The following is a 21215-nucleotide window of genomic DNA, read 5'->3' on the forward strand; positions in this document are numbered from 1 at the left end:
TCTGTCGGCGCTCCACTATGGCCATCTCCTTCATTGAAAACTGCTGCTCTAGCAGAGCCTCATTAACATCTGTAAAAAGCCAATTACATATTTACAAACCTGTGCTAAAATGTCCCCTTTCCCAGACTAAATGTTAATATCTACTCAGGGGAAATACTTTTAATTGCCCCAGCTGAAATGCTTGTGATTGCGTTAAGTGATTAAATTGGAACATTCTTAGTTGAGGATAACTTTCTTCTGCCCATATAATTATCTCATAGAGAAAGGGATTAGATGAACATACGGACCCGTCCCTAAACCCAGTCAAACACCTCTGGGCCATGGCAGAAAGTTCTAGTGGAAGATGGTCTCAACACCAGTACATGCAACACTCCCGCAGTGCAGATGTAAAAGCTGACCTGGTGTCTCATTCCCTTGCCCTCCAATCGATGCCATGCTGATTAAAGTAAGACGACTAGCGCTGTGATTGATTTAGCCTATCCTCCAAATTAATCCGTCTAAGAGCATCTCTTAATCCAAGATATTTTTTTATTAGGCTGTACTTTCCCCCCCCAACATTCTCTTGAATTATTTACCCCTTTCCAAGTCTAAATTACTGTGTTGAAAGAATATCTACCTTCCTGAGTGATTTCCCCCCCCCCTTCTCATTTACCCTATACATATGTAGGTTACAAGGGTGGAGGTACTGTACATCTATTCAGTGAATTACAGTAGTCATGTGATTTGGAACTGTGAGCTTATTTGTCTGTTTGAATGAATTGCTTGTGTGCTCTGATTGGTTGCCGTTGTGACCATGAAGAATGCACCTCCACCTTTCCTTAAAGATGGTGGTTCATTTTCCAGTGGGACAGGGGGAAAGACAGGGACCGAGCTGCTATTGTCTCCAAGTCCCCTGCACCATCTATAGTCTGAGAAACAACATTTACATGAGAGTTGAAGTTGTTCAATTAGACGTGGAGTTTGGATTAAGTACTTGGGGTGTGTTTTGACTTTCAGGTGTCATGAGTTGTTTCATGAATGGATTGTGGCAGGGGTGGATAGACAAAGTGCTTTAGCGGTTTATCAGATCATCTTATAGGGATCATGACCTACATAAATGTACATCCTAGTCCTTGGCCTGTTCCTCATTTACTGTCACTCAGATTGCACCATATACAGAATTCATGCTCACAATCCCCATTTTAATGCCATCATCTAGGTGTAATTGCAATGGTTGTGTGTGTGTGTGCCTAAGCTGGGCCTAAGCTTGTCTCCTTTAATATTACTTTTCTGAATATGAATATCATACAGTGGACGCCTATGCATTTATCGCTAAAATCTCCGACAGCTGAACCACGAGAGACAACTATTGTTTTAGGAAAGTAAAAACGAATACAACAATAAAGATTTTAATAGGCTACACATCAAAACACAATAAATATTATTTTGGGTCATTTGTTATGTCCAGTTTTTAATGGCACGTAATTAAGGATCAATATGGTCTGTTTATTGATGGGGCTGGTAGAGCCCATTTTGGAGGTTTCTTTCTCGCTCTCTTTCTCTCGGATCCAAACCACGGACCTTTCCACTGACCTTTTCAGAACGGGCGGGTCTGACTGTCCTCGGGTCCATTATGAACAGATCTCTGTTTTTTGAAAATGTATTTATGCATATCGGGTCAAGTGGGAAAGCCACAGATCCAACTTTTTGGACCTGTGAAGACCTCTAGTTCTGAGTCCTGCTTCCAATCCTTACATCAGACAATCCCACAGGATTACACTGTCAGTGTCTCTTTTTAAACAGGCAAGTTGTAAATGCAACAAGTACTGATATTGTATGATATAATAGCAATCTCAGCTTTCCAAGAAAACCACATTTAAGACATATTTTAGAGACTATTTATACAAAAAATGTGTATACAACCCATATAAACTGTATTTATGACTATATGACAATATGTTAGGTTAACAATCATTCTATTACACAATTTCGGTGTAATTGTTTTATTTTCTTTCACGAGTAAAAATCTGGATTATGCGCGCTCCCTTCTCTCAGAGAGAAAGTGCATTCATTCACAACAGAGGGAAGGCATCAAAAGGACTAATTTATTCGGCTAATATTCATTAAACTCACGCATGCACACGCACATCCCTCTTGCAAAATGAAAACAAAATCTGCTAGCCTTTGTCAATGGCATACAATTCATTATGAAACGCAATCAGAACATGTGATAATTTGAACCCACTAGCATGGGTTGACCAGGGGGAGGCGCATTAAATATTTTAATATGTCCAGTCAGTCTTACGTTCAGTTCTCTACCCTATCTCTATTGGAAATGTATATTGTAACTACTAACTACCAACGCATAAGTTATTAAGCGCTGTCCGCTGTCTGTTGAAGTATGTGTTGCCATCTGTTCAACTATGTGTTTCCATCTGATTCTGACTCCAATAAGTGTGATGATTTTTCTGTCCATGCAGCCTGTGTGAACTTCACATTTATGGCAAGCGCAACGTTTCCGCTCCAAAATGTTACCGTTTGACCGCAACACACCACGTTTGTCATGAAATTCACACTTCAGGCGCACACATTCGCGGATGACGAAGACCCAGAAGACCTGCACGACCCCATTCGTTTTGTGGGGCTCATTGGCGCTGGAAATTGATCATAGTGGAGGTGCAGTATCTTCATTCAGCCAACGGTGACATTCACGACGCGGTGCGCGCAGACTGGCAGGCTGCTGTACCGGCACTATGGAGGAGAAAAACAAGGACGATAACGCCACGAAGGGACAGGAATCGATGTCCTATCAACGGAGGATATGGAAGAATTTTCAAGAAAAAACCAAACCGTTTTTGAGTCCCAAATTGGTCTCTGAACGTCGCAATCCCGACGGTAAAAAGGAGACGGGGTTATGGATGTTTAAAAGGAAAAAGAAACAGTTGGACCGTGTCTTTTCGTCCTCACAGCCCAATCTCTGCTCCTCTACCCCGTCGATTTTCCCGGGCGACCTGTCACTCGGCGGTACAGCGGACCCTGGGAACAGCAGCACGGGGCAACCTATGCAACAGCTGCTGGGGGCGGATGGAGTGTCGGCAAGCAAGCCAGAGCTAACGGGACACGAGTGCCCAAAGCTCATCGTCTCCCATTTAATCATGTCCCACCAGAAGAGCTCCTCTCTCGGCTCTGCATGCTTCGAGAAGCTGGTAGTAAAATCTGCGGACGTTGGAGAGGAGGAACAGCTCCGCAAAAACGCCAGTGATTCTGTGAGTAACCTGAAAGTAAACAAACGTGCCACACGTCTCCAAAAGCACCCCGTAATGATATGTGTGAATGCATATTAGCAGGTTGTTTATATATTTTAAGAAAATTGAAGAGGCTGTAGAAGTGGCAGTTTATGGACAATGACATTATGGTATGATGGACTTTCCATTTTGAAAGCTACTAGGTGTCCATAAATTGCCTTCAAATCCCATCTCATTACTACTACACTGACACAAAATCTCAATTACAGTAGACCTACAAATTCACTGTCTGTAGCTATGGGGGAGTAGGGTTTGAACCAGAAGCCCTGCAAAACAAGACACGTGTGCACTACCCCCTGTGCCATAAAGGTCCTGACCTCTGGGCAGAGCCTGTAGTAGGAAACATCCTCAATTTTAACACCAATCTTATTAAATGTATTTTTTAAATGTTCTACATGGGATGCAAATTATTAACATTCAAATGTGCAAGTGGAGTCAGCTATAAATGCTACAGCAGTAAAATGTAATTCTAATGTACATAGACAAGTTCAATGTTTATTTGGCTGTAGGTTAATCACGCAAGCAATGCGTCTGTGGATCTATCTGTATACTAGCCATCTAAATGAGCTAACTAGCTACCTTCACTTACCAGAAGTAGCTAAGACAAAGCTGACCTTTTTGTTTTGTTTTATTATTATCCAGTGTCCAGCATGCTGGCACTGGTCATGATGAGGAGTCTAAAATATTCTCAATCCCTTGCTGAATGAAAATCGCCCACAATTCCAGTTTTCATCCAGAAGCTCAAAGTAGCAACATCAAAGCAACTTTGTAACAATAGACCTGCCAGTGTTTTCAAAAATCTCTTCTCCTGCACATCATCAGCTGTTGCACCCAGACAGACAGACACACAGACTGACTGACAGCCAGGAGCCATTATTATTAACCGTTAACGACATGCATTTGTCAGCTAAATTACACTTTTATTCTGTATCACTCAACTCTAATTTATAATGAGTCTCGTTTGTAATGAGAGGGATATAGCTAGATATACACTACTGTTCAAAAAGTTTGGGGTCGCTTTGAAATGTCCTTGTTTTTGAAAGAAAAGCAGCATCCCGAAGGCCATTATCCTGGAGGCCCCTCTTCACTGTTGACGTTGAGACTGGTGTTTCGCGGGTACTATTTAATGATGCTGCCAGTTGAGGACTTGTGAGGCGTCTGTTTCTCAAACTAGATACTCTAATGTACTTGTCCTCTTGCTCAGTTGTGCACCGGGGCCTCCCACTCCTCTTTCTATTCTGGTTAGAGCCAGTTTGCGCTGTTCTGTGAAGGGAGTAGTACACAGCGTTGCACAAGCTCTTCAGTTTCTTGTTGTTTCTGACCATTTTGAGCCTGTAATCGAACCCACAAATGCTGATGCTCCAGATACTCAACTAGTCTAAAGAAGGCCAGTTTTATTGCTTCTTTAATCAGCACCACAGTTTTCAGCTGTGCTAACATAATTGCAAAAGGGTTTTCTAATGATCAATTAACCTTTTTAAAATGATAAACTTGGATTAGCTAACACAACGTGCCATTGGAACACAGGAGTGATGGTTGCTGATAACGGGCCTCTGTACGCCTATGTAGATATTTCATTATAAATCATCTGTTTCCAGCTACAATAGTAATTTACAACATGAACAATGTCTACACTGTATTTCTGATCAATTTAATGTTATTTAGATGGACAATTTTTTTAAATGTTCTTTCAAAAACAAGGACATTTCTAAGTGACCCCAAACTTTTGAACGGTAGTGTATGTGTTGTTGATGTGTTGCTGTAGTCGTGGAAAGATCAAAGAAACACATAGAATGTGCCCACAAACAATTATCACTAGGCCTATTGCGTCATAACTACCTGGAGAAAATCTGCCCAGTACATTTGTAAACGAAGCTGCTGTGCTTATAATTATTAAAACCTTCATTTGTATCACTTTGAAGTGATCCAAATCGCAAATTAGTATTTTATCTATATATTTCAAAATATATAAAACCAGAAAAAAAGGGTCATTTTATTTGGGACTTACTTAGTCAGGCTTTAACATTCTACACACGTGTCATACAGCAGTTAGATGCCACGCACCAGCTTAGCGCGGGGATGAACAAACTAGTTTAGTTTCACTGTCAAGTCAAACAGCAGTTACCTTGCCATCTACACAGCCATACTCCATCTCTGCACTGTTCTGAGATAAAAGTCACGCTGTTCACTCTTCACAGCAGCTGCCTCGACATGCTGCCCAGAGGTGTCCGTATGGTCTTAAAACATTATCTCGTCTACCGCTAAACACGGCTCTTAGCTTTCCGCATGGTCCTAAAGCCAGCCCCTAGTCCGGCTACACTGCACATCCCTTTTAATCGGGATTGGAATGATTTTAGTAGCCTATTTGAAATTGTTGGTGTTGAGCTAGGGTATGGCGAATGCCATACACAATGATAGCCATCTTACACTTCAAAAAATTCAAACCCTGCTGTAGTCAAGATCCATTCAGCCTTCTGTACTTTTAGATCAACTAAATTGACTCCCACTCCTTTCCCCCCAGTGTTTTCTGGCTTCAGCCTCCACAGTACAACAGCTCCGTCTGACATCCAGGTGCTTGTGTAAGCAATTTGGTACACGTACTTACTCAAGTGCACGTTTCCCCTGTGCCAAGGACCTCTTATCCATTTAATATTTGAGACACCGGCATTCGGGTTACAGGGTGACGGGTACTTCAATAAAAAATGATCTGCGAACACTATGTGTACACTATGGCCCCTTTACCAGAGATAGGCCTACTGTATAACCGGGGTTGCCAAATAAGCCAAATAAGCATTTCTCATTTCTGAAATGCCTCTCAGAGCTCAGGATTAAGCCTACACTTTCTAAATTGAAATGAGAGTTTATGGGAAATAACAAGCCACTGCATTACATGCTCATAATTTCACAATGTAATTTGGAGAGTGAGCGGCGGTGATTAATTGTAACTTCGGAGAGTCAGGTAAACATTAATTCAATGAAAGGGACATACAACTGGGCATTCTAGGATGTCCTGGTTTGTTAACTAGTAACTGCACAGTGTGTATTGTCCATTGGAAGTGGGTGTATGTCATAGGGTGTATATTCCTACGAGTCCCAATTCCTTTCAGAACTTTGCATCCCTCACCAATGCAACGAGGCATCAAAAACATATCTGATGATGATGATAGTGTGTGTGTGTGTGTGTGCGCGTGCGTGTGCGTGTGTGTGTGTGTGTGTGTGTGTGTGTGTGTGTGTGTGTGTGTGTGTGTCTGTGTGTCAGCAAGGCTGAATGGTTTCTTGATGTCACAGACAATTCCTATTGTCATGCGGTATCTATTTTTTTTGTACCCCATATCATTTCATTTGATCATGGGAAATGGGCAGATAGACAAACTGCATTAGAACTGTCACGCGTTTCCTCGTTATCGGTCCTAATCAGCATGTGTCATATTCCATGAACACTATGTGTTGCATGACATTGATGTTGCTATTTAACAGATGCTTCTTGCCAGGGTGATAAGTGTTTCAATAGGACCTCTGTATATTGAAATACATCAGCTGGAGTGACAGCTATGTTCATCTTTTGCGTTCAGGTCATGAGGCTCTCCACTTAACCCCAGCTCTACTGATGTCCACTAGATGAATGGCCACTCCCAGACACAATAACCTCCAGCCCATGTGAAAGTGACTGTGGGTCTGCTCTGTTCCAGTATAGATCTTGGCTAGCGTCGCACACCACAGACTCTTGTGTTTTGGTGACACTGACACGTGATGTTTCTGATTGGCTGGATAGTGTGCACACTTTTCCAGGTAGAAATCAGCCCCTGCTCCCTAGCTAAAAAGCAAGGTTAGAATCATTCTGGGAAGATTAAATCCCCTCATATCTCTCTCTCTCTCTCTCTCTCTCTCTCTCTCTCTCTCTCTCTCTCTCTCTCTCTCTCTCTCTCTCTCTCTCTCTCTGTCTCTGTCTCTGTCTCTGTCTCTGTGTCTGTCTCTGTGTCTGTCTGTCTGTGTGTCACCCCAGACTGCTTATCAGTCACCCTGCCTCTATGCCCAGCTGTTATGGGCCATTTGTGAAATATTTAGCAGTCAGGAAGGAGGAAGGCCATCTTGTATGCAGGACACACCACACTCAAATTTTGTCAGTCAACTCATAGAGTGCTTAGTGCAAGAGCTGTCATACTGACTGGTTTCCTGGGCCGGGGCCGTGGATGAAAAAGTGTCCGATATGCGTGGGCCTCTGGGTTGTGGGGGCGTGGAAACATGGCCGTCATCTTCCAGTTGCAGCGCCTGGCTCGATCTTAATTGGAGTTCCCTCGATGGAAGAATCACAATCACTTTATTCAGAAAGTACATTTACATATATTTGAGGTTCTTTACCTGCTGCTTGCCAGAGAATGACTGATGTTGAGAGCCTGAAAGTGTCTGGGCACCATGATTCAGAGAAAAACACACTATAACATTGGTGCAGGTTTGAGCAACAAATGCTCAAGAAATAGAGGCGTGTAGCTCTCACCTCTGATAGATTGCAATATTACCCTCTTTCTTCCGGACTCCCACCTGCTACTCAGGTGTGCTCAAGGTCTAGTGAAGGATACTGAGGGTAATGGAACGCCTTTCACTTGTGTCTGACTGAGCATGTTGGGCAAATGCAGACAGACGGTCAACTCCAGACAGTTTAAGCCTATCAACAATACTCACTTTATTACCACCACATCCAAGCATCCCAGTGTGTATCTCCCCCACCTCTCCGATGTCTGCCCTGGACTGATCTCAATCTGGGTGTCTGGATGAATGTACAACAGACACCTCACCTAAGGTTGAAAGGGAGGATTCTCTGCTCTGAGGACACATATGCATACCCTCTAAAAACAGGAGAGAACAGGGAGAACACACAGTGTGAGGAAAGAGAGAACGCCAATGCATGACATTATGTCCCTGAGGCGTTGTTCTCTAGACTCTGCCTCTTCTCTCGGGGCGACCACCGCATGACTCAGTAGTCCTCTACAGCTCTCATCACGAGCAGCAGCACAATCAGAGATGCGAATCTCATGTCGTAACGTCAGATCACAGAGCACTGCTCTGTCCCTCTGACATACACAGCAGAAATGCACCGTAAGGCTTACTAAGGTTGTCTTCTCTTCGTCTTTTGTGTTGACACGCGTTAAAAACGAAAATGTACTATAAACTACTGTAGTACCTACTGTATAACTCTATTGTAAACTGTATAATACTATACTACACACTGTAGTATCCCTCAATCATGTGTAGTACTTACTATAGAATGTTGTCGTATACTGTAGAATACTATAGTAAATACTACAGTTTTATATGAAGAAAAAAACCACTGTAGTTAATACTACAGTAATGTCCGCAAAAACATTACAGTCCGCAAAACACACTTTTTTTTACCTATAGTAAATAGTACCGAATTTCATTTGCATATACCCTGCCATTCCCCTCCCCATATCCCAATTTGTGCCACCCATAAGTGAGAAACCCACATGCCAAGTATGACCATATATTGTGTTCCCTACAGGTTATAGAAAAGAGCAGGAGCTCTGAACTCTCTGTTCAGACCCCGGTCCTTCCTTCAGGTTATGGAACATTTGAAAAAGCCTCCACTTCGATGTCAAAGACAATGAAACAAAAACAGTGCAATTAGGAGAACAGAAGGAATGGTTTAGCTTGACAATCAACACATGCATCAAATGAGTATTACGCATGGAGCGGAACTCTTAACTGTGGTCTTTTATGCTGACGTGTACAATAATTATTGAACTGGATCTCAGAAACACGGGCAGTGGCTGCATGAGGAAAGATTATATCAAGCATGAAATGGAACATCAGGCCAATTACTGAACAGGATATATTAGCAAATTAGATATGCCGTTTGTAGTTAATTCCGACATGAATTCATGTCAGTTAAGGTCAACATGCTAGTTATTTGAGTTCACGTTTTCTTAGTCCGGTTAATAGCTACTCCACCCTAAGAGCCTAATAAGCAGTAGCAATCCGCCAACAGCTCAAAAGTTGTAAGCAACCGCCTAAATGTTTCTTTGAAGTTTTTGGGAGATTCCCGGTGTTGGGTTCTAAAATACTTCACATACTGACGGACACTGCTGAATGTATCTATATTGGCAGAGCAGAAATGTTGAGTTTATTTTTGTCATCAAGATAATGAAATGTCCCAGTCTGATAATAAAATGTTTCAGTCTGTTTGAAAGGTTTACAAGCTAATATACGGTTTCATTTCAAAATCTCTTGCAAACGCAACACACCACTTCACAACATCTCCACTTGAAATTGAACAGCCTCACAATGATAGGACAACAGCAGACATTATTAGCTGTTGCCATGTGTAAAACCAGACAACACGGACAAGGGGACAAGACACAGGTGGGCAGTAAACATGCAGCAGACAAACGGGCCACAGAACCTTCACTGTTCACAAATGCTAATCAAACATAACCCATTTGCAGCTCAATGAACACAGCTCCACTCACCAGAGGAGTACCGCATGCATCTGCAAATGAGGCCCCCAAAGAGGAAACCTGCAGTGCTAATAACCAATGATGCATACGTTGTTTGCTTTCATTTCTGATCTAATCTGGTCTCGGTATGAATGATAACATGAGACACTGTCTCTTCCAGTTTGGAGCGACAGTTTCTGTTCTGTGCTCTACCTCATTGGAAAAGCCCATTATCCATTCTCAGAATTAGATAAAAAAAAAACAGGAATTCTAATTCTGTATAAAGAAGCAGAGTTTGTATTGCGATTGCCAGGTGTTGCAGATGGACTGTCTGCGCCTGGAATAGAACAACGGTGAACAACGGTGTGTTCTAGGGCTGTCCCCAACTAAAAAAAATATTGGTTGACCGAAAGTTGTCTGTTCTTTTGACCAATCGATTGGTCAACATTTTCTTAAGTGTATTTTTCCATTTATAGAAACACCATAAGTGTTTTAATAAAAGCAACTATATGCATTGAGCTTGTCTGATGCTTTAAGCTTACTGTTTGATGAAATAACACACAAATAACTCAAGAGGGAGCCAGAGATCTAGATAACCAGAAGAAAAAAAAACTCTCCTGACGTTGCCGGTAATAGGCTACATGAGGCCCCGGCAACCTTTCTCATATGGAATGCCAATTTATCTTACCAATTCTACCGATCTGCATGCCAGTTATGGTTTTCATATGCACATTTTTGTGGATCAGTTTCATTTCATTTATAATAACGTCTTAATATCTAAAAATCATTGTTATGTGGTTAATCAAAGTTCTATCCAAATCTAAATGAAAATGATGCAAACCTAAAAAGTAACTCCTATTGTCATTGCAAACTATGTAAAAATAGCCTACATAAAAACAACAAATAAAAACATTGCAGCTTGCAGGTAGAAAATATCCTGATTTAAAAAAATATATCCTATAAATCACATTGGCTACGCATGGCCTGTCTGCAATGAACTTGAAACAGAGAGCTGTACATCTTTTAAATACATTGAAAAACTATTGTCATTATCAACGGATGTAAAAAGAGTGTGGAAAAAGTTTGCTTGCTGTTCGAGGTGAAGAAAACATTACTTTGAGAAGCTCCACAGCTCATTAGTGGTGGTGCGTTAAGCCAGTCAGAAGTACTATCAGATCCCCAAATGGGCATATTTATATGCCTACATTTGCGCGCATTAAGGTAGCCTATAGGCCTATATAGTTCTATGTCTTAATCAGGTGCACATCCTTACTCAACATTGATAGGAGCGCTCCAAACAAAAGACGATGACTAAATTGAATTGACAAAACTTGTAAATGGAATGAAGGTAACAAAAACGTGTTTCTCAAATTAAAATCAGACTTTATTTGTCACATGTGCCGAATACAACAAGTATAGACCTTACCGTGAAATGCTTACTTAAAAGCCCTTAACCAACAGTGCAGTTCAAGAAGAGTTAAGAAAATATTTACCAAATAAACTAAAGTAAAAAATTATAAAAAGTAACACAATAACATAACAATAACGAGGCTTTATACAGGGGGTACCGAGTCAGTGTGCGGGGGTACAGGTTAGAGATAATTTCTACATGTAGGTAGGGGTGAAGTGACTATGCATAGATAATAAACAGCAGGTAGCAGCAGTGTACAAAACAAATGGAGGTGTAACGCTCGTCGTTAGGAGATAGAGAGGAGGACCAAACTGCAGCGTGGTGAGTATTCATATTCCTTTTAATGAAAACCGAAATACTCGAACAAAACAACAAAATAACGATAAACGAGAATAAACCGAAACGAAACAGTCCTGGTGACATACACAAAGACACAGGAAACAAACACCCACAAACCAAAAGTGAAACCCAGGCTGCCTAAGTATGATTCTCAATCAGGGACAACGATTGACAGCTGCCTCTGTTTGAGAATCATACCAGGCCGAACACAAAACCCCAACATAGAAAAACACACATAGACTGCCCACCCCAACTCACGCCCTGACCATACTAAATAAAGACAAAACAAAGGAAATAAAGGTCAGAACGTGACAGGAGGGGGGGTCAATGTAATAGTCTGGTGGCCATTTGATTAATTGTTCAGCAGTCGTACGGCTTGGGGGTAGAAGCTGTTAAGGAGCCTTTTGGTCATAGACTTGGCGTTCTTGTACCGTTTTCCGTGCGGTGGCAGAGAAAACAATCTATGACTTGGGTGACTGGAGTCTCTGACAATTTCATGGGCTTTCCTCTGACACCGCCTATTATATAGGTCCTGGACTGCAGGAAGCTTGGCCCCAGTGATGTACTGGACCATACGCACTACCCTCTGTAGCGCCTTACGGTCAGATTCCGAGCAGTTGTTATACCAGGCGGTGATGCAACCGGTCAGGATGCTCTCGATGGAGCAGCTGTAGAACTTTTTGATGATCTGGGGACCCATGACAAATCTTTTCAGTCTCCTGAGGGGGAAAAGGTTTTGTCGTGCCCTCTTCACGACTGTCTTGGCGTGTTTGGACCATGATAGATCGTTGGTGATGTGGACACAAAGGAACTTGAAACTCTGAGACCCACTCCACTATAGCCCCGTTGATGTCCATGGGGGCCTGTTTGGCTGGCCTTTTCCTGTAGTCCACGATCAGCTCCTTTGTCTTGCTCACATTGAGGGAGGGGTTGTTGTCCTGGCACCACACGGCCAGTTGTTTGACCTCCTCCCTATAGGCTGTCTCATCATTGTCGGTGATCACGCCTACCACTGTTGGGTCATCAGCAAACTTAATGATGGTGTTGGAGTCGTGTTTGGCCATGCAGTCATGGGTGAACAGGGAGTACAGGAAGGAACTAAGCACACACCCCTGAGGGGCCCCCGTGTTGAGGATCAGCGTGGCAGGTGTGTTGTTGCCTACCCTTACCACCTGGGGGGCGGCCCGTCAGGAAGTCCAGGATTCAGTTGCAGAGGGAGGTGTTTAGTCCCAGGGTCCTTAGCTTAGTGATGAGCTTTGTGGGCACTATGGTGTTGAATGCTGAGCTGTAGTCAATGAACAGCATTCTCACATACAGTAGGTGTTCCTTTTTTCCAGTTTGGAAAGGGCAGTGTGGAGTGTGATTGAGATTGCATCTTATGTGGATCTGTTGGGGTGGTATGCGAATGGGAGTGGGTCTATGGTATCCGGGAGGATGCTGTTGATGTGAGCCATGACCAGCCTTTCAAAGCACTTCATGGCTACCGCCGTTTGTGTTACAGGGCGGTAATCATTTAGGCAGGTTACCTTCGCTTCCTTGGGCACAGGGACTATGGTGGTCTGCTTGAGACATGTAGGTATTACAGACAGAAGTTGAAAATGTCAGTGAAGACATTTGCCAGCATGCTTTGAGTACACGTCCTGGTAATCCATCTGGCCCAGCGGCTTTGTGAATGTTGACCTGTTTAAAGGTCTTGCTCACATCGGTTACTCAGAGCGTTATCACACAGTCATCCAGAACAGCTGGTGCTCTCATGCATGCTTCAGTGTTGCTTGCGAGCATAAAAGGCATTTTGCTCATCTGGTAGGCTCGTGTCGCGGGGCAGCTCGCGTCTGGGATTCACTTTGTAGTTCGTAATAGTTTTCAAGCCCTGCCACATCTGATGAGCATTAGAGCCGGTGTAGAAGGATTCAATCTTAATCCTGTATTGACGCTTTGCTTGTTTGATGGTTCGTCGGAGGGCATAGCAGGATTTCTTATAGGTGTCCGGATTAGTGTCCCACTCCTTGAAAGCGGCAGCTCTAGCCTTTAGCTCGATGCAGATGTTGCCTGTAATCCATGGCTTCTGCTTGGGATATGTACATACGGTCACTGTGTGGACGACGTCGTCCATGCACTTATTGATGAAGCCGATGACTGAGGTGGTATACTCCTCAATGCCATTGGATGAATCCCGGAACATATTCCAGTCTGTGCTAGCAAAACAGTCCTGTAGAGTAGCATCCTCGTCATCTGACCACTTCCGTATTGAGTGAGTCACTGGTACTTCCTGCTTTCGTTTTTGCTTTTAAGCAGGAATCAGGAGGATAGAAATATGGTCAGATTTGCTAAATGGAGGGTGGGGGAGAGGTTTGTATACATCTCTATGTGTGGATTAAAGGTGGTCTAGAGTTTTTTTTCCCTCTGGTTGCACATGTGACATGCTGGTAAAAATTTGGTAAAACTGATATAAGTTTGCCTGCATTAAAGTCCCCGGCCACTAGGAGCGCCGCTTCTCGGTGAGCATTTTCTTGTTAGCTTTTGGCCTTATAGAGTTGGTTGAGTGCGGTCTTAGTGCCAGCATCAGTCTGTGGTGGGAAATAAACGGCTACAAATAATATAGATGAGAACCCTCTTGGTAGATAGTGTGGTTGACAGCTTATCATAAGGTACTTTACCTCAGGCGAGCAATATCTCGAGAATTCTTTAATATTCTACATCGAGCACCAGCTGTTATTGACAAAAAGACAGACGTCTTACCAGACTTCTCCTTTCTGCTTTCCTTTCTGACTTCTCCTAGCTTCTCCTTTCTGCCGGTGCGTTGAAAATCCCTCTAGTTCTATATTATCCGGGTCGTCGTTCAGCCATGACTTGGTGAAACAACAGATATTACAGTTCTTAATGTCCCATTGGTAGGATAATCATAATCGTAGGTCATCAGTTTTATTTTCCAATGATTACATGTTAGCAAGTAGAATTGATGGCAGTGGGAGTTTACTCGCTCGCCTACGGATTCTCAAAAGGCAGCCCGATCTGCGTCCACTTTTCCTCTGTCTTTTCTTCACGCAAATGACGGGGATCTGGGCCTGTTCCCGGGAGAGCAGTATATCTTTCTCGTCTGACTCATTAAAGGAAAAATCTTCTTCCAGTTCGTGGCGAGTCATCCCAGTTCTGATGTCCAGAAGATATTAGCTGTGGCGGTAGCAGCAACATTATGTACAAAATAAAACATTTTAAACGTTACAAACAACGCAAGAAAACGAGCAAAATAGCACAGTTGGTTACGGACATGTAAAACGTTAGCCATCCTCTTCTATGCCATCTTAACAAAAGACAAGGACTAAATTGAATTGACAAAACTTGTAAATAGAATGAAATAAACCAAAACTTGTTTCTCACAAGTGTAGCATAGGTTGTGCACTCTGCAAACAATGTGTCCACTCCAACAATGAGAAATAATAATATATTGAATGCACAGTGGCAACCCGTCATTCTGGGCAGGTGGGGCAGAGACCCACATTTTTAGCAAAAAATAAATCATATATATATATCATTTTTGGGGGGCTTGCCTGTTTTCCAAGCATTATTTTGCCATTAATACACGTCACATATCAGTTTGCAAACAATTAAAAAATATATATATATCATTGAGTTAATAAAGCCACATACAAACATGGTCTCTTTTTTGTTTTCTTGAGTAAGGCAGCTCCAAAATGCAGGTGCTAGGTGCAGCCTAGCTCAGTGCTTTCTGTGGTGGTGGGGCAAGCCAGCAGAAAATAGGGGCGTTGCGCCGTGATTGGCTCAGTGTTCTGTCACTCATAGGGACACTATGCCACTACCAAATGTAAGTCCTTAGTTAGAAAATTCAAGCCCTTTGGGTCCTGTCATAGAGTTACATTAGTAGTGCCCCTCCAAGAAGGCTCAAGATCATTGGCCACAGATAAAATGACGTCAAATCACGTTATATGTGCAGTAGCTTTGATTGGACTGATCATTTCAAAATCTTAGCTAGCAGTCATCATCACGAATAAAGCCGACAATCTACTGGCTAATCCTTTTTAATCCTTGTCATATGAAGATAAATAATGGAGAGAAATTATAGATAAAACGTATCGTTGCTCATCGGCCATTAGACATAAACATTACACAACAAGTTGGAAATCGCAAATTCGACAATGAGTGATTTGGAAGGAATCGGTGACAGTGGCTAACTTGCAAGCATTGCAACTGGGAAGTTGGAAATAAATGAGCTCAGACTAGGAAAATACGTTTTGTAAATCCGGTCTCTTTCTCTTTCTTTGATGACAAAATTTGCCCACGAAGGACCACCGCGCCACCTTCCTGTTCAAGTGAGCACATCACAACAAGGTGATTCTAAAAATGTCTTATATGCCGCTGCATAAATTATGTAATATGCTAGGGAGATGTGTATACTGTAGCTAAGAAAGTAATATTAAGTGTATTATGTGTAGCACATGTAGCCTGTAAACTGTTTTTGAGAAATATAATCATTGAATATTGTAAGAGCTTTCATTGTCTGCTTATATGCCCCTTTTATTTATCCTACGGTTCTGACTTGTTGTACAGGGAGTACACTGTAAGAATGGCCCATGTTCTGAATTCTGTCGCTGTACATTTCAAAAGTGCTGACGTCCGTCTTAGCTCGCTCATTATTGTCTTAATCGAAATTACGGATTGCCTCTTATCTGCTTGTCGTCCCCTTATGCCATAGATTGTACATCTCAATTGTCAGTAGAAACCACATTTGTTTAAGCAAGTCAGCCATATCAGCTATGTTTTTTTTAAACGGCAGTAAATGAGGCAGAATGAACTGTTTCGCTGCCAGACAAGGTTTCGCTGCCAGACAAGGCTCCGCTGAAAGCCAGGTGTAGCGGTGGTAAGGTGTTGGGACTCTGCTGTTGGGACAGCTTTATGTAGGCCCTAACAGTTTGTGGGCGCCGTTTGCCACCGTTACAGTGCAATTAATGTATTCTTTAGTGTTGTGTTGTGTATTTTTGCCCCACCAAGATTTACATGCTAAAATCGCCACTGTGAATGCATGAACAGAAATGACCGTAACCAAACAGATTAGAAATGATAGGAATTAAAAGTGAATGTACTACTAGTGGTATTTGTAATTGGGAAGTGATATACACTAACAATCAAACACAAACAATTCACACAATGAAGTTATGAAAAATGAATGTGCACAAATTGGCGGGACAGAGCGCATTCTGGAGAGAGATGTGCATTGTGCATCTGGGCGCTGCATGGTCAATCCGACTTTTGCATTGGCCATGCAGCATTTACAGTGATATGGCCTCTGCAAAAGTCGCCGCATTCATACTTGCACTTCGCAGAGCAGTGCAGAGCTGTTGTCAAGGAAGTTGTCAAGGAAGTGAGTTTGTGTTTATACAGGATGTACTGCCCCCACCTACCACCGCCAACCAATCGTGTCAATGCGGACATGAAGTGGTGACCACTTCACCCTATCCTGATGGGTCATGTTATCAGTCTAGTTGACCTAGCATTGCAACCCAGTGTCCTTCCTTCCTTCCTCCTTCCTTATCCTTCCTCTAATATGACACTTCCTCACCACCCTTCCCAGGCTGTGTGCAGAGTGGCAATCTGGAGAGGAGAGATTCAAATGGGAGACGGACACGGGGAGAGACAGCAGCGGTTCCATTAATCGCCTGTGGGTTATTAAGGCGACTATGGAGTCGGAAATTACTTTAATCTCATTGTGCCTAGTGTGAATCAGATGGAGGCTAGCTGAGGACAGGGTTAGCACTACTAGCAGCACGCCACAGAGGCAGAGATAATTCAGCTTTCAGGGAGGTTGGACATCAACTCCAAATCCTGTGGAAAAGATGTGTCGCTCGAACCCAGTCGACAACAAGACTCCTCACGCATGCGCTTGTTTATCATAGCTGTGTCCTTCACAGGCGTTATACTGCCAGGGATGTAACGCATAAAAGCCTACAGGGTGGTGGTCACATGGAAACTCATTGGAGAAGCCCCATGTCAGCATTTACATACGCCATGATGTTTGAGATATGTGTTGTGTTCCTAGAATGGCAACTGCATGAAATATGCTTGTTTCGTCTGGCTTGGCTGGATCGTTTGGTGGGCCCCGTGAAGAAGACTGCTGAGTGTCACACAGACAACAGTTGTTTATACCCCAGGAATCGTTCTGTGTTTCTGCATGAACAGGCCCCAGCCCAGCACTTCACAGCCTACACCCTCTGCTACAGCATCGTCTCTCATCACAATGCTGTGGTTTGTGGCTCTGCTGCTCTCTGCACTCATTGTTTTATTGTTATTGGCTACCCACTGTGGTTGTGTGTGGTTGTGTGTGCGTGTGCGTGTGCGTGTGGTATTTAGTTTGTTTCCGCTTCTTCTACCAAATCCGAAAGTAAAACAGCAAGTAGTGCGTGTGGGCTAGCATAACCCATCTAGTATACCAAGCTTTACCCACACACTGTTTGGTATGTATTGACACGAGAATAGGAAATGTCATTAACCTGGATTCATTCCTCTTTAATAAGCAACACATTTGAACCGTTATCCCTCTGCTCTGTCTGATCATCTGGGTGAATGCGCTTTCACTGTTAGCGAATACAGCCTCTTGAGTTAGTACAGTTTCAAATACCGTCCACCCTCTGTCTCTCTGATCCTCCGTGCCCTCTGCTCTGCTGTTACCACTCAAAGATTGGAGGGAGTAATGGTGATAACCTGTAATTAGACCTGTTTTACTGAGCAGAGAGAGAAAGAGAGTGCGCGCGAGAGAGAGAGAGAGAGAGAGAGAGAGAGAGAGAGAGAGAGAGAGACGTAGGGCAAGAGGGAGCTGGTTATGTGTGTCGTGACTGCTAGCCTGCAGAGTTATTTATTTGGACAGATTTATGCAGTGCCTTCAAAATATTCACACCCTTTGAATTTGACTGGCATACACACAATGATACCCCATAATGTGGAATTACGTTTTTAGAAATGTGTACAAATTGATGAAAAAAATGAAAATCTGAAACGCCTTGAGTCAGTAAGTATTCAACCCCTTTGTTATGGCAAGTCTAAATAAGTTCAGGAGTAGAAATCTGCTTAACAAGTCACATAATAAGTTGCATGGACTCATATTGTGTACAATAATAGTGTTTAACATGATTTTCTTATGACTAACTCATCTCTGTACCCCACACATGCAGTGAATTTCAAACACAGATTCAAACACAAAGACCAGGAAGGTTTTCCAATGCCTCGCAAAGAAGGGCACCTATTGGTAAATGGGTAAAAAAAACAGTAGACATTGAACATCCCTTTGTGCATGGTGAAGTTATTAATGACACTTTGGATGGTGTATCAATACACCCAGTCACTACAAAGACACAGGCATACTTCCTAACTGCCGGAGAGGACGGAAACCGCTCAGGGATTTCACCATGAGGCCAATAGTGCCTTTAAAACAGTTACAGATTTTAATGGCTGTGATAGGAGAAAACAATACTAACCTAATTGACAGAGTGAAAAAAAGGAAGCCTTTACAGAATACAAATATTCCAAAACATGCATCCTGTTTGCAACAAGGCACTAAAGTAGTACTGCAAAAAAATGTGGCAAAGCAATTCACTTTTCGTCCTGGATACAAAGTGTTATGGCAAGACCTGAAAACGGTTGTCTAGCGATGATCAACAACCAATTTGACAGAGGTTGAAGAATTTTTTAAAGAATACTGGGCAAATCCAGGTTGTGGAAAACTCTTAGAGATTTACCCAGGAAGACTCACAATTTTTTTATACCCCTTTTTCTCCCCAATTTCATGGTATCCAATTGGTAGTAACAGTCTTGTCCCATTGCTGCAACTCCCGTACGGACTCAGGAGAGGCGAAGGTCGAGAGCCTTGCGTCCTCCGAAACACCACCCAACCAAGCCGCACTGCTTCTTGACACGATACATTTGCAAAAATGTCTAAAAACGTGTTTTCACTTTGTCGTTATGGGGTGTTGTGTGTAGATGGGTGAGAAAAAACACATCTATTTAATCCACTTTGAATTCAGGCTGTAAGACAACAAAATGTGGAATAAGTCAAGGGGTCTGAATACTTTCTGAAGGCATTGTATTTCCTCTTCATTGTTTTCCAAGCAGCGTTGGCTCTGCTGGTTTTCTGCTTGCACTTGCGAGGACAATTTTAGCCGAAAACCTCCACGTTGGTGATGTAAGGATGGCAGGCTGGCACGCCACATGTTTTTCCAGCGTGCTCAGATTGAGGAAGGTTAAACCTGCCCTTGGGGCATCTTTTAGAAGTCATATTTTGAGATGCAGGACTGCAGAGCTCTGTTAGTGGATCGTGTGGATGTGCCAGTGCAGTTACGTAATCCAAGAACACATCCCTATGAAGTTAAACAGAATGCATAGCACACTGTTCAGATGAAGCCTTTGACCTATTGAGTCGTAGCTATCGCCTTCTATTGCTGCGCATCACTCACTAATTCACAGTTTGAATTTCTTTTCTGTCCTGTGTAGATCAAATGGGAAGTCATTGTAGCATATGATCCCTTTTATATTAGCGTGAGTAATCAACACCCTGTACCTGGCAGCCGTAGTGACAATGTGGCGCCACTTTTTCAAACCGTAGCATGTGTGTGGTGAGTGGGACCCCGCACGGGCCTGTTGTTGACAGTGTCAGTGGGCGAGAATGGATTTGGCGCCACCTGCTGGCATTTTAGGTGGCTATATCTTGCCAGGTGAGGAAAACAGAGGACGTGGCTGACAGTAGGTCGAGATTGACAATCAGACTCTGATAATCATGCCTTGCTTATATTTCAGAGTTTAGACCCCGTTAGTCCTTGATAGTTCTGCGGAAAGAGAATGAGTTGACACATAAGTAATGCCTATTGGATTTGAAGGAGACCTGTTAATAGCAGAAACCTGTAACCCGTAAGACTTCATGGTTCCTTGAGACGGGTATCGTCTGTGGGCTCTGCCTCGGACACTCCCTCGACACACCCACAGTCAGTTGCTGGGGCACATTCAGCACCACACGATCATTTAGACAGAAACGCGTTATGTAGAACAAACGTGCCTCTCCGACATGTAGAACAAGGATGTTGGCTCTGTTCGTGGCATTTCTTTTGTGGACTATTGACTTACTTCCAAGTAGCAACGTGTGGAAGGCTATCTCTCAGGCCTACTTATATATTTGGGGTTTTTACTCTGTGGACTAGGCCTATTTCTCATTTGGATTATTTGACAGACTAACAACCTCACTGGTAAAGTCAATACTTATTTTGTTGCAGCGTTAGCATTGGCTTCCGAAACTACCTCTAACTTGCCAATGAGCACAAACTGGTTGAATCATAATGCCATTTGCCAACCTATTGTGAAGTGGAATCTATGTGGAAAATACATTGGATTTACTTAAAGTCATCAACATAAACTGTTGTTTTGAAGGTGAAATTTCAACCACAGGATTAGGTCATCATGGTAACAAATATTCAACATAGATAAATCTTGTATAAAATATGTTGAATTTGTACATTTTGAAACAACATCAGATCCTCAACATTATATTCGCAAATGATATATAGGTGGGGCAGCACCTCCTACTGGAGTGTTGATCTATCTACAGCTGTCTCTTTGGTCTTCCATTCAGGGTTTTAACCATGCCTAGCCCTGTTTAGTGTTGACATTTGTCACTGACTACTACCAATGTGCTATCATGAGAATTATTATTGAGAGATCGCTTCTTAACTAAAT

General features: G+C 42.7%; 1 protein-coding gene across 11 annotated transcripts in view; it reads left to right on the forward strand.

Moving 5' to 3' along the window:
• Positions 1-2366: 2366 nt before the first annotated feature.
• Positions 2367-21215, forward strand: part of mctp1a (multiple C2 domains, transmembrane 1a) — a 206702-nt gene continuing 187853 nt past the window's right edge. For 6 of the 11 annotated variants that reach the window (XM_071353887.1, XM_071353894.1, XM_071353890.1 and 3 more), the window contains exon 1: positions 2371-3245. In XM_071353887.1, coding sequence (XP_071209988.1) covers positions 2733-3245 — 513 coding nt within the window. In that variant the 5' untranslated portion in view covers positions 2371-2732. Of the gene's footprint in view, positions 3246-21215 lie in introns of all 11 variants that reach the window. The other 5 variants (XM_071353886.1, XM_071353893.1, XM_071353889.1 and 2 more) reach the window with 2 other exon arrangements.

Source organism: Salvelinus alpinus, chromosome 19 (assembly GCF_045679555.1).
Source record: "Salvelinus alpinus chromosome 19, SLU_Salpinus.1, whole genome shotgun sequence".
In the NCBI taxonomy this organism is placed as follows: Eukaryota; Metazoa; Chordata; class Actinopteri; order Salmoniformes; family Salmonidae; genus Salvelinus; species Salvelinus alpinus.